This window comes from Gorilla gorilla, chromosome 1 (assembly GCF_029281585.2).
Source record: "Gorilla gorilla gorilla isolate KB3781 chromosome 1, NHGRI_mGorGor1-v2.1_pri, whole genome shotgun sequence".
In the NCBI taxonomy this organism is placed as follows: domain Eukaryota; kingdom Metazoa; phylum Chordata; class Mammalia; order Primates; family Hominidae; genus Gorilla; species Gorilla gorilla.
In genome coordinates this window covers 119,279,659-119,294,858 of record NC_073224.2, presented here as the reverse complement: position 1 = coordinate 119,294,858, position 15,200 = coordinate 119,279,659, and the positions used below count along the sequence as shown (strand labels likewise).

The 15,200-nt window shown below is 33.6% G+C and overlaps 1 protein-coding gene across 3 annotated transcripts in view; it reads right to left on the bottom strand.

Annotated features, from left to right (window-relative positions):
* SYCP1 (synaptonemal complex protein 1) overlaps positions 1 to 15,200 on the bottom strand; it is a 137,880-nt gene that overhangs the window by 100,448 nt on the left and 22,232 nt on the right. For all 3 annotated transcript variants that reach the window (XM_031004128.3, XM_031004131.3, XM_055356133.2), the window contains 5 exons: positions 14,902 to 14,975; positions 13,511 to 13,619; positions 6,054 to 6,148; positions 5,370 to 5,554; positions 3,985 to 4,052 (listed from right to left, as the gene is read on the bottom strand). In XM_031004128.3, coding sequence (XP_030859988.2) covers positions 3,985 to 4,052; positions 5,370 to 5,554; positions 6,054 to 6,148; positions 13,511 to 13,619; positions 14,902 to 14,975 — 531 coding nt within the window. The remainder of the gene's footprint in view (positions 1 to 3,984; positions 4,053 to 5,369; positions 5,555 to 6,053; positions 6,149 to 13,510; positions 13,620 to 14,901; positions 14,976 to 15,200) is intronic.

The following is a 15,200-nucleotide window of genomic DNA, read 5'->3' as shown; positions in this document are numbered from 1 at the left end:
GTGGCTATCCTAGAAAGAAAAGGACTGATTCTCAAGCTATTGTAACTATAATAGCACTAGTCAAAGACGTCTGACCTAAAAGATAAAAGGAGTAGAGCAGGCTATATCTGAGCAGTACATAGGTTAAAAGTGTTTTGAGGATTGAGACTGCTGAGGAAATGATGGAAGATCACTTTAACCGAGATGTAAGTCTAAGAAAATACCATCAAGGAAGAATGTAAAGTGTAGCCAGGAAACAAAGAAGAATGAGAGTTGTTGGGGTAAGAAAAAAGATTATTAAAGAAAGGCAAAGCAGGCCGGGCGCGGTGGCTCACGCCTGTAATCCCAGCACTTTGGGAGGCCGAGGCGGGTGGATCACGAGGTCAGGAGATCGAGACCATCCTGGCTAACACGGTGAAACCCCGTCTCTACTAAAAATACTAAAAATTAGCCGGGCGTGGTGGCGGGCGCCTGTAGTCCCAGCTACTCGGGAGGCTGAGGCAGGAGAATGGCGTGAACCCAGGAGGCGGAGCTTGCAGTGAGCCGAGATCGCGCCACTGCACTCCAGCCTGGGCGACAGAGCGAGACTCCGTCTCAAAAAAAAAAAAAAAAAAAAAAAAAAAAAGAAAGGCAAAGCAAACAGAAGCTTAGTTAAATATAGCAAAGGGGGATGAATAAAGATTAGGACAAATGGGGGTAATCTGAAGCACGGTTTGATGATTAATCTTACAAATACAATTTTTGTACCATTATGTTCTTTACATGCATCCTGAAACTCTAAAACCAAGAAAGAGAAAATGAGGAATTGAACTGTTCTAGATCTGTGGATATCAAGAAAAGGAAAAGATTCAAATGATAGTTAAGAGGAACTTTTAAGTTAGTTATATTTTATGAGTTAGGTGTTAAGGAGCACCAGATAACCAATTAGCAGTAAAGCATAAGGGAAGGAGAATAAATAGTACAGAATATCCTTCAAGATTTCTGGTTTTGAGACCATATTGTCACCCAAAGAAGTTGAGTACCTATGTCACTGTTAATGCTACCTTCCTACACATGATGTTTTGTACACTCCTTCATCCTCTACAACTATCCAAAGCCTTAAAGTCTACTTTTAAATTTAAATCTACCTTTTCCATAAAGCCTTTTCCAACTATGCAGTACACATTGCTACCTTAGGCTTCCTCTTGGTATCAGTATTAACATACCTCCATCAATAAGAAATCTGTGAGCATTCACCCAAAATATATTAGTATGTATAAAATACAAATGCATATTTATATTTACATAAATGTATAATCAATGTTATAAATTAATGTTTATAAATATAAATTTATAAAATATAAATATGTATTATAGTGTTCATTATAAAACATATTTAAAACATAAAAATAAATAAAAATAGAAATTCTAATATTTTCTTCCCTTTTCCTAAAGGAAATTTTGCTCACCCCTTCATTGTGGACACTATTACTCTAAGGGTTTTATGTATTTAAGCTTTCTCCAACAATAATCAGAGATTTCTCAAAAGGATGGTATGTTAATTCTATACATTCCTACAACATCTAAGGCAATGCTAAAAAACACACATGGTTCTATTTCACAATTCTAGAATACTTTTTTCAAATTTGTCAAAATATATTGCTCTACTATGAGAAAATCATATAATACAATTGCATTTTTAATATGACAAATAGCCACTTAATTTCAATATTAGACTGAATTATTACAAATAAATATTCATTAAAGACATTTTAAGAAACAAAATTCTTCCTTAGCCTAAGACATTAAATTAAACAATTCTAAAGAAAATAAGTATAAGTATACAAAAATTAACTCAAGATGGATTAAAGACTTAAATGTAAGACCTAAAACCATAAAAACCCTAGAAGAAAACCTAGGTAATACCATTCAGGACATAGGCATGGGCAAAGACTTCATAACTAAAACACCAAAAGCAACGGCAACAAAAGCCAAAATTGATAAATGGGATCTAATTAAATGAAAGAGCTTCTGCACAGCAAAAGAAACTACCATCAGAGTGAACAGGCAACCTACAGAATGGGAGAAAATTTTTGCAACCTACTCATCTGACAAAGGGCTAATATCCAGAATCTACAAAGAGCTTAAACAAGTTTACAAGAAAAAAACAAAAACCCCATCAAAAAGTGGGCAGAGGATATGAACAGACACTTCTTAAAAGAAGACATTTACGCAGCCAACAGACATATGAAAAAATGCTCATCATCACTGGTCATCAGAGAAATGAAAATCAAAACTACAATGAGATACCATCTCACAGCAGTTAGAATGGCGATCATTAAAAAGTCAGGAAACAACAGATGCTGGAGAGGATGTGGAGAAATAGGAACGCTTTTACACTGTTGGGAGTGTAAATTAGTTCAACCATTGTGGAAGACAGTGAGGCGATTCCTCAAGGATCTAGAACTAGAAATACCATTTGACCCAGCAATCCCATTACTGGGTATATACCCAAAGGATTATAAATCATGCTACTATAAAGACACATGCACACATGTTTACTGCAGCACTATTCACAATAGCAAAGACTTGGAACCAACCCAAATGTCCATCAATGATAGACTGGATAAAGAAAATGTAGCACATATACATCATGGAATACTACGCAGCCATAAAAAAGAATGAATTAATGTCCTTTGCAAGGACATGGATGAAGCTGGAAACCATCATTCTCAGCAAAAATATCAAAAGGACAGAAAACCAAACACCATATGTTCTCACTCATAAGTGAGAGTTGAACAATGAGAACACATGGACACAGGGAAGGGAACCTCACACACCAGGACCCGTTGCGGGGTGGGGGGCTGGGGGAGGGATAGCATTAGGAAAAATACCTAATGTTAATGATGAGTTGAGGGGTGCAGCAAACCAATGTGGCACATGTATACCTATATAACAAACCTACACGTTGTGCACATGTACCCTAGAACTTAAAGTATAGTAATAATTTTTAAAAAGTAAGTATGGGTATATATAATGATTTAAAACACTATTTTATGCTCGAAGGAAGAATAAAAAATGGGATGGTTTATATTATAACCATTCTAATTTAAAGTTATCCTAAGAAGATAAAATTATTTGCATTTGATAGTACAATTTTACATGATAAAGGGTTAATCTATAGTGGAAAATTAAGCCTCACAAAAAAAAAGGATAAATATGGTCCAAAAGTTCAACCAAACAACCTAACTGCTTGTGAAATGTAAAGCACACATTTCTGATACTAGATAATATTTTAGTTGATAATTATTTCAATTATACAACTATTTAAATCTAATAATAAAGCTTACATAAAGTAATGAAAATATTTTATAAAATATTTGCCAATTCATGAATATTTCTAATTTATAAAAAATATTTTTTCACTAAAATTGGAAAATATTTTATTCTTTGCAATTTTCCACATTTGTAGATATGAAGAGTTATGAATATGAAGCATAGGTTATTAGAATTATTGAATTACATGGCCATAAATTATAAAATAACTACTGTAGAGAATGTCTCTCTCGTGGCCATGAAAGTTGTTGAATTTTAATAACACCTTATGATAAAATAGGATCACATTTTCCTGTGAATAGTACATAATGTAACACGACAAAGCAATGAAATTTCAAAATTCAATTAAACAATAACAGACATTTCTCACGAAGAATTATTAAGGTCTCTGAATCCTAAAATAAAGAAAACAGAATATCAACTTCTCTTAGTTGTATTCTGTTAGGAGCCTCAGACCTCTCTTAGGCTCCCCACCCTTCTAAATATCTATTAGCTGCATAATAAAACTGAATAAAACACTCTTTCTTAAGGTTTAAATTTTCTACCTTCAAATATTGAAATAAAAATATTATCAAGCAATCTCTACTGGCAAATGACAGAGGGGAAATTATGTTTTATTTCAAAACAGTGTTTATGATTCTATAATAAGTTAATATTATTAAAGTACACACATTATTCTCTAAGTCTTACCCAGTTCACTTGATTTCTTTTGAAGCTCCATGGTAAGTATTTTCAATTGATCTTCATTTTTTTCCAATCTTGTAAAATATATCATTTTCAATACAAAATATTATTTTAGTCAGAATTCATCTCATAACTAAAATTGGTGCAATTTAGCAACTGATATATCTTAGAATAGATTCACCCACTAGATTGTTAAACATTTATTAAGTACCTACTCTGCACCATATAGTGTAACATTTTAAAATAAGATATTACTATTATAAATACATAATTGTATATTACTTTTATGTAATATACATAGATATACCTTAAAGCTTATGGTATAAGTTTTCTCTTAGCTGTTGATGATAATCAGATTAACGCATCCTAGAACTCTGAAAGAAATTGAGTATGTAACTACTATTATACGGAATTCTGCCTTAGGAACAATATAATTATGAGAACATGTATAATTTGGTTAACTTCTCTGGCTTTCTGTTTCCTCAAAGTATAAAACTGAGGTAATAGGGATAGAGGAATCTTAGGTAACCTACCATTTTAAAAATGAAAAATCACTGGATAGGTCAATCAAAAATATATAAATTAGGGGAGCTAGAAAGGCTAGCTTTTCCCTCACCATGCACAAGCAACAGAGAAAAAATATTGCTAGGCCCCGGCTATGGCTTCAGAGAGAAACCTGTTCTCCTTTATCCTACCAAACTTAATTAACCCTAATGCTAATGAGACAAAAAATAATTATCTAGGCCTCCTAACACAACTTTATATAAATATTTCCTTAATATAGAGTAGTAAAAAATAGAGTCTTTAACACTCAAGCATTAGAAAAACTGCTATTTAGATGAAATGAAAATACTAGTTTATTTTTTATGTAATCACATTTGTGAAACCATTTATTTAATAAGTTAATGATAATTAATTATATTAATTAAGTTGATACTGATTAATTGTTTAATTTAATAAACATGGAGTAGTACTTACCTATGCCAGGCTAGCTGCTAAATTTATAAATCAGAAAGGTCTACAGACCTCAGTAAGATAAAACTGACAGCCTGGAAGCTACTTCTAGGAAGCTAATAATAATCTACAGAGTCATTAAATATATCATATCACTGCATCAACCTTTCATGAGTTTATGTATATAACTAAATTCTATGGCAAAGCATACATGAGAACTATCCTAGAGAACATCTTCTTTTACATCTTTTCCTAAGATATCTGTCTATCCAAAGAAACATTTAAAATGTATTCCCACTTTATACATGAGACCTGACTACAGTTGTTATATGACTTACACACATCAGTTGGCAATGCAAAGAAAATGGCATTGAATATTAAAAGTAAATTGTTTTTTATTCACTTATTTTATGTATTAAAAATAATCAATATTTTACCTTTGCTGTTCTGTTCTCAATAATTCTTCCAAGCTGCAGACAGTAGTTTCAAATTCAGTAACCACAAACGAATGAGCAGCTCTAGCTTTATTAGATTCTTCCATTTGAGTTTCTTTTTCTTCAGTTAGCTGACAAATTGTTTTTGTTGCTATCTGTAAATCTTCCTCTAAAGCCTTTTGAGTATTCTAAATGAAATAAAGTATAAAATAAGAGCAATGATCCAAAGGCCTTAACCAAAAAAGCTGAACTTACCTGCTTCTATACATTTACTGCCCCTTTCCCACCCTCATATTTTCTTAACTATTATTCCTCCTTCCTACCCTGGAATGCCCACCCACTACTCTTATTTCAATTCACTGTTCTCCAAATCCCACCTATAGTTCCAGCTCCTCCATGGAGCCTTCCTAGCCAAACCAGCCATACTGTTCTTTCAATTCTTAGAACTATTAATTTATTACCTAAACCACCCTGTTGTCACCTGTCCAGGGTCTTGTATTTTAATTATACTTTTGATGTGTTTTTATGCAATGTCTCTAAACTATAGCATTTTGCAGACTAGGATTGTGTCTTCTCTAACTATTTGAAACTCCAGGTCCTTGTACATTGTATTAGTATTTAATAAATATTTGTTGACTGATTGATAGTGTGAGACTTATTACACACTAATGAGTTTTTAAATCATACCACACTTCTTTGTAATGACACTTTAATATCTTCTAGTTCTTTAGTCAAATGATGCTGCTTCTCAATTGACTGTTTTAAGTTTTCACTCTGTAATTCTAAAAGAGAAAGTTATAAATAGATAGTACTTAGCAGAAGATATATACCAAGAAAACTAAGTATTATTTGTGACAATTAGTCTTTTTCCTCCATTAGATAATAGTCCAAAATGAGAAGAAAATATGCAAATATAGACACACAAATATTGGTCACCATCAAGCTTTATTGACTTTTCAAGATTGTTATCTCCCAAGAACTCAAAAATAAATATTTAAGGATTTACATTTTTTATAATAGCAAAACATTAGAAACAACCTAAATATCCAAAAGTAGACAAATTATGGAGGTACATATATGGGATGGTATACCATGTAGCCACTGAAAATGTAATACAAATTTTATTGACTATTAATTTGGATATTCATAAAATATAGAATAAAAAGAGTGGGTTTAAAACAATATTTAAACACTGCATGCAAAAGGAAAAGATACACACTAAAATATGAAAAGTAATTTATCTCCTGATGGTAAAATTATTCACGATTTTATTTTCATTATTGATTATCTTGATTTTTTTATTTTTCAAAATACTCTATTAAATGATAAATAAAAGTTTTTGACTCCACTTAAGAGCCCATTTTTAATAAATACTAAGTCTCAGGTACTAGTCTATATGTTTTACATTTGTGCACTCATTTTTAAACATCATAAAAACAATAGGAGAAAAAAGAAGTTCATTATATTCTCTGAATTCAAATTATACGATTTCCTTTTACTAAGCTACCTGGCCTTGGGCATGATACTTAACCAGTCTGACTACTTTTCCCACCTGGCATGTTAGAATAATGATAATTATTCATATTATGAAGAGTCACCTGCTGTTAGAATTAAACAAGATAATGCAACTTAAAATGCTTAAGCACAGTGTCTAATCTATAATCAATAAATGATAACTGCTATTAAGATGATGATAATGGTGATATATGGTAGAAACTGGACACTAATATTCATGATAATTTACAATATATTGGTCAGGCAGGCAAATAAACAATGATTGTGCTGATGGGTACTCACTGGAAGTTCTGGGAGTTTACCTAGAGGGGACACCTAAGCCAAATAAGATCAGTCAGGGTTAGAGGTACAGGGAGACAGAAAAAGTTTAAAGACTTCAAGAAAGTAGCAGCTGAGTTGAAACATTTGAAAGACAGTAAGAATTAAATCAGCAAAGGTAATGGGAGTTAGGAGAGAAAAGGTCACGGGCAAGTGTAAGAGCACATACAAAGGAAAACACAGAAGAGACAGAATGACACATTCTGGCATCTAAAGAAAATGTATTTTAGGAGCATAAGGCTTGAAGTATAACGAATAAGTCACAGGAGATATGATTGGAAACATAACAAGGACAAGATCATAACAGGACTTATATAACTTGCTCAGAGTCTTCTGGTTCATAATTCATGAAGACCATGCAAAACAATAAAGGATGTTAAGCAATAGAAGTACGTGCCAAGTTTATATTTTTAAAATTCCATTCTGAAAAAACTACATAGAATGAAAGGGTCATTTGTCCGACTCTGGGGAAAAAATAGAAAAAGTAAATCTGGGCCAGGCCCAGTGGCTCATGCCTGTAATCCCAGCACTTTGGGAGGCTGAGGCGGGTGGATCACGAGGTCAGGAGTTCGAGACCATCCTGGCCAACATGGTGAAACCCCATCTCTACCAAAAATACAAAAATTAGGTGGGCATGGTGGTGCACGCCTTAGTCCCAGCTACTGGGGAGGCTGAGGCAGGAGAATCACCTGAACCAGGAAGGCGGAGGTTGCAGTGAGCCAAGATTGCACCACTGCACTCCAGCCTGGTGAGGGAAATGTTGACTAATGATTGTGGTGTCCATTATGATACTATTTCTTATGGTATGGTGATAAATGTCTCCTCTGAAAAATCATAAGCACAAACTAGCCCTTAGGCATGTATCGGAACGGAATGTATACTGCCAGAATTTTCCAAAGAGCTCCAAGCCAAAATTTCATTTGAAGTGCTCCTAAGTTTCCCCAGGAGCCTAGAAAATGGAATATGCAAATTTTCTCCAGGCCTAATATACTGCTAATCCAGGCCTTAAAGAATTTCCACAAATAAAGTTACATGACCTCACAATCAACAAACACAATGGGAAACAAAGCACCATGAACAGAGTCAGCAAAATGAACAAAAGGCCAACTTAGATCTACAAAGATTTCATATTTTAGAATTATTGGCTATGAAATTCAAAAATAAGTATTATCACATACTTTGTAAACTGAAGGAAGATATCAGTAAATCAATAAAACTACTAGAAGTAATACATGAAATTGAAACTGAAAACTCCAAAGGAATAATGATGAGCTTTGTCATTTAAACACTCCTGTAAAAGGGAATAAAAATTCAAGATCAAATATTAAGAATATTAAAGCATTAAGCTCCTGACAAAAATAGGAATTTGCCAGGCCAAAAATGAAGAGAAAATAGAAACCTATAGAAGTAAGGTAACCACAAAACTTGTCTGTGCCCAGAGGGCATTTGCAGACCCTGGCAAAGTTGGACTTTTGGTTTGAAATATGATGGGATAGAGAATTTAAGATATATGAAAACCCAAAGATTACAGAAGGTAGAGGGTGTCTAAGAAGTAAACTTTTGTACAGTAAGTTGGGACAGTTTTGATGTAAGGAGCAAGCAAAAGTAAACCAACTCACAGGCAGATTTGCAGCCCAGGTTCAAATCACCTGCGTAGTTCAGGACACCCCAAGCCTTCAAGCTGCCTTAAGGTTGTCCCAAATGGATAGAAATATCATGTGCATGGGGGGGAAAAAAAGCAAATCCTTCCAGGGGGATGTTAAGCAGGCCTTAACTTATTCCTACAAGTAATCTTTTTTTTCAAGTAAAAAAAATGAGCATAAAGTCAAAAACAATAAGGCACACAAGCAAACAAGGTACTTCGACTAAAAACTATCATAAACAAGACAGAAAAAGAATCACAAACATTTAAAATAAAAAAATCAGAAAAGGACTATAAAACAGCTATGGTTTGTATATTTAAAGAAAAGACAACCTCGAAAATAAGAAGAAATTGAAAACTAGATAAAGTAGAATGGCAGGTTAGAAAAAGAAGAATAACATCTTAAAATAAACATCTTAGTAACTAAAAATAAAATGGAGGAATTTCATGATGTGTGAGAAATAAAAGAGAAGAAAATTAGTGAATTACAATATAAGTAAAAAGAAATTAGGATAATGTATAGAAAGGCAAAACTGTTGAAATAGAAAAAAGAGATTAAGAGTCAAAGAAGAGTTAGAAAATTCATGAAGGTTTTTATTTTGGTTTCGGGTTTGGTTTTGTTTGGTTTGTTTGCTTGTTTATTTGTTTGTTTTGAGACAGGGTCTCACTCTGCCACCCAGGCTGGAGTGCAATGGAGCAATCATAGCTCACTGTAACCTCGAACTCCCGGGCTCAAGTGATCTTTCCACCTCAGCCTCCCAAGATGCAACACGGGTTTTTTCCACGTTTTTTTCTTACTTAGAAAATAAGGAAACAGAAAGTAGAGCAAATACAATATCTGAAGAGATTATTGTTGAGAATTTCCAAGAAACAATAGTAACAGACAGTAATTTACAGATTGAAGAAGCTATTAAACAAAACTAAGCGTATGAGTTAACATATTATACTGTAAATGCTAAAAATCGAAGATGAAGAAAATCTGAAAATCCATAAGAGAGGGAAAAGATATTACTGACTTCTTAAAATCAACAAAGTAAGCCAGGCGTGGTGGTTCACATCTGTAATCCCAGGACTTTGGGAAGCCAAGGCAGGAGGATCGCTAGAGCCCAGGAGTTTGAGACCATCCTGGGTAACACAGTGAAACCCTGTCTCTACAAAAAATGTTAAAATTAGCCAGGTGTGGTGGCATCTGCCTGTATCCCAGCTACTCAGGAGGCTGGGTTGGGAGGATCACTTGAGGGCATGATTGTACCACTGCACTCCAGCCTGGGCAACAGAGCGAGACTCCATCAAGAAAGGAAGGAAGGAAGGAAGGAAGGAAGGAAGGAAGGAAGGAAGGAAGGAAGGAAGGAAGGAAGGAAGGATAATACCTTCCATGTGCTAAAAGAAATGTCTAGAAATAATGTACAGTGTGCCAACCTAGAAAGACATATCATGCAAACATATCCTTTATGGATGAGAATGAATAAACAAATTTTCAGACAAATGGAATCTATGACAGCTAATCACAAACATATTCTCACTAAAGGAGATTCTAAATATTCCTCTTCAAAACAGAAAGAAAATGGTCTGAATGAAAAGTTTAAGATACCAAAAAAAAGAGCAAAGAAATTGAAAAAAATACATGGGTAAAACGAAATAAATATTGTCTGTACAAAACAGTAATAATAATGTTCCGTCTATAGAACTAAAATACACATATTGTAGCACTATTCACAATAGCAATATGGAATCAACCAGTGTTCATCAACAGATGACTGGATAAAGAAATGTGTGTGTGTGTGTGTGTGTGTGCGTGTGTGTGTGTGTGTATATATATATACAAATTGGAATACTGTTCAGCCATAAGAAATAATGAAATCATGTAAAATCTAATTGTTATCTACTTAAATTTTTGATAATTAATACTCTTTAAGAACCAACTATTATTAGCAAGTGACAAAATAAATTAGGTAATAACAAGCAAACATTAAAAAGGAAAACAAAAATTAGTTGATCATAATTAATTTAAATGAATATTTCTAGGCAGGGTGGAGTAGTTAGTAGCATACCAACTCTCACGCTGGAAACAACCAGAAAAGACAAAATGACATAAAAGGACTAAACGGGCTAAGATTCTTAAAATAAAACTGCTGAAAGTGAACTGATAAAGTACAACTGACATCTGCCGATCTGGGCATAAGCAAAAGACTAAGATGCTGTCTTAACCCAGGCAGAGGCCTGTTGCTAAGGTACAGAAAAGCCAGCTTACTTTTGAGAGGTCTCAAAGAGCTGAAGAAACAAAATTGAAAACCTGAAAAACCTTATATACTTGGCCAGTTTCCTTCCATTTAGCTCAGTCTCTAACTGGAATCAGATAATCAGCCCAACACACCCCCAATTTCTCTCCAGCAGAGAAAAGACAACATCATCGGGAAGCTCCAAGATTTTTCTTATTACAATGTACAGAATTTAATTTTAAAAATTACAGGGCACACCAAAGGATAACAACAAATGCCCAAACAGCAAAATAAAAAAGAAAAAGTAAAAAGAAAGAAAATCAAATAGTGGTTGCCAGAAGCTGCAGGAAGAAGGGAATGGGATGTTATTTTTTAATGGGTACAGAGTTTCCATTTTGCAAGATGAAAAGAGTTCTTGGATGGTGAGTTCTTGGAGAAGACAGATGGTGGTTATGGTTGCATAACAATGTGAACATACTTAATGCTATAGAACTGGACACTTAAATATGATTAAGATGGTAAATTTTATGTTACACGTATTTTACCATAGTTTTAAAAAAGAAATGATAGAAATAAACCAACAGATGAGACATATATTGAAATAAACAGAGAATAGCTATAAAATATCAATGAGGAATATATATTTAAGAGGTGAAAAATGAGATTTTTAAAAGAGGAGAAAACTTAACCACAGAATTGGACTCTTAAGTAATCAAATGGAAACTTCAAAATGAAAAATACATGATTCATTTAAAGTTAAGAATTCAGTAGATAGGTTTACAGCAAATTAGACACATCACAGCCAGGATTAGATAACAGATCAGTAAAAAATATCCACACTGAACACAGAGAAAAACAAGTGGAAGATACATACCTATGGAAAACAATGAAAAGTCACTTAAATGAACACACTTCAGTGGATATAAGTCTACAGGAATCATATAGAATTAGAGTTATTTATTACTTTTTTCAGTTTATATGATAAGATTAAATATTATTTCATTCGTCCAACTATTGAACTCGTATTATGTGCAAAACCATATACTGGGCACTACAGTTACAAAGATATTTAAGACCCAATCCCTCCTCAAGACACTCCTAGTCACAGGGGACAAACAGGTAATGTTTATGCCCTTACTAAGAATTTAGCCAACAGACTTGGGGTGGAGAGAAGAGATTCATTTTGAGTACAGGAAGTAGCCAAAAGCATGGGGTGGGATTGAAAGAGCACAAAATATAGATGAAGTTAAATTATTTCAATATATCTGGAGTATATCATATAGTAACGACAGTAAGATGAAATTAGCAGGTATAGATTGGCAGAAACCAGATAATTATTTGCCATGTGAAGACAAGAGAATGTTTTGAAGAACAGAAAAACAACAAATGCCATAATATCCCTATAATGTTCTGGAAGGTGCATGGTGTTTCACAAACACTATGCCTTATAAGTGTCCTGCCGTTTAAAAAAGTTTGAAAAATATTCCCTAATAAGACAGTCTAAACATGACATAACACTCAGGATCCTTCATAAAGGGATCCAAATCTTTTACAATTTCATCTGTCTGAGTTCAATAAGATGTTGCCACACCAGTCAGTTTACTAAAAATATACCCTAACATTCCTACTTCCATGACTTGCACAAGCCGTTTATTCCACCTGTATTGTCTACTCCAGTTCACTGTCTAGTAAACTTTTAACCAGTTCAACAGTTTTTCCCTAATGCCTTTCTAAAGGTCTCTCTCTGGGAAAAATTAGTAACTCTCTCCATCATGCTCCCATATGATTTGTTCATTCAAAAAATAATTTTTGCTAGGCGCAGTGGCTCACGCCCATAATCCCAGAACTTTGGGAGGCTGAGGCGGGTGGACCACCTGAGGTCAGGAGTTCGAAATCAGCTTGGCCAACAAGGCGAAAACCCGTCTCTAGGAAAATACAAAAATTAGCCAGGCGTGGTGGTACACACCTATAGTCCCAGCTACTAGGGATGCTCAGGCAGGAGAATCGCTTGAACTCGGGAGGCAGAGGTTGCAGTGAGCCAAGACTGTGCCACTGCACTCCAGCCTGGGTGATAGAGTGAGACTCCATCTCAAAAAAAAAAAATAATATTATTAATTTTGAGTGCCTTATATGTGCCAGGCACTGTTCTCGGCACTTGGAATGCAACAGTTCCAAGTCAGTGAACAAAAAAGACAAGGTCTCTGTCTCTGTGGAGCATATAGTTGAAACATTTGAAGAAGGTAAGAGCATGGAAAAAGGAAAAGAAGAGTACATGTATTTTACAAAAGCTCCCCAGGTTAATCTATTATGCCCTCCTCCAACCGAACCAACTCAGATTGAGAAGTACAGTACTAGAAAGCATTACAACAAACTTGTAATGAAAGTCAATGTTTAGAACATAACAAGAGGAATACATAAGGCACATTATATTATCTTATATAAACTCTTACTTGTCTTTTCCTCTAATTGATTAACTTCATCTCTGGATTCCTCTAGCAGAAATGTTAAATCTTTCATTTTATTTTCTTTCTCAGTGATTTGGATCAATAGTAGTGATACCTAAAATATTTAAATAATACATTATCAATATAAAAAGTTAAATATGACACCTTAACATTTATAATACCTACAATTATTTTATGTACTTGTCTACATGCTTTTCAGCTGGTCCACTTAACCCTCCCACCCTGGTCTCTACTCCCTGGCAGCCAATGTAGTCAGAGAACTGGCCCTATTATCTTTGTAAGAGACAGTGGCATATCAAATTGAAAAAGGCAATCTCTAAACATCGGTATTCCAGGCACAGGGATGGGTGGGGGTATATATAATGGAAAAGTCAACATACATAATGGTAAGATTCAGTCTGTCTTTGCTATCCTGCCCAATTCAGCTCCAGAATGCCATCAGCCAAGTTTATATCCACAAGCAAGAATTTAGAAACCCCCAGCAAAAAAAGTGTTACAAATAATGACATTTAGGAGTCCTCAGCAAAAACACTAGCTGGCCATGCCATCATTTTACAAGGAAGCCCAACAATCTGTAAGCTCTGCCCATGCACCTAGAACTCCAAAAAGCGTTTCAGTACTTCACTCTATTTTTGTGGTTTTTATTATCCTCTCTGTACTGTGAATTAATTTTTTAAATTATTAAGTAGATATCCCTGTTAACCATATTAGAAGATATCTTGTGGCAAATCAGACAAGAAAAACTGCAAATATAGTGAGAAATAGAAGAGGATTCTATTATATATATTGCTTTCCATTTGGGAAGCAGAAGACTTGAAACTGATAGAGATGGCATAATAATAATCTAAAACATTCTTGTGAATGCCAAAGGATATAGAGTTAACATTTTCAAGTCTTCCACTATATGACATTAATATAAAAAGCATCTGTGTCTTGTTTTCTTAGGCTAAAAAAGAAAAAAGAAAGACGCAACAGAATATTTTAGTTCCTCTTCATTGGTATTATGAATAGCACATTTCAAAACAAACTGCAAAATGTAAGTTGAGTAGTCAATGATCATCTATACATTTCGTGAAGTTTTTGTCTAACCAAAGTTCTCACAAAATAATATATTTTGAGGCAACATCCTATTACCCACTGATATAAATATTATAGAAGAATAATTGATTAAAACCCAAAAAAAGCTAGAGTGAGTACATATTTGAGTCAATGAAAATTAAGTGAGTCTAAAGGCAAAATATTAATATATGTATAATATTAAAATTCTCTCATAGGAATTTATCATACTTTCAGTAAATATAAACTTCTTTTGAAATTTTAAGTTTTTAATGAATTAGCAAATATAAAGAATACAAAGAGTTGGTTTTTTAAAAAACCTGCTTTTCCTTGTCATTTATTTCCTTCTTGTATTCTTGTTCAAGGTGTTGGATTTTTTCATAATCTTCCTTTACTTTAAATATAAAACAAATATACTGTAATGTCATAACATAATTGTATAACATTTCTATTACAAACAAAATTTAAAGTTTATTTCACCTCCTTATTTATCTCTAAATTATATTAAACTCTAAAAGTTTGTAATGAGCTAATATTGCTGTTTTCTTCCTTTCTGTTTAATAAAATAGTAAATATAAATAATATCAGTTATAATAACCTAAAATTCTACAATTCTTAT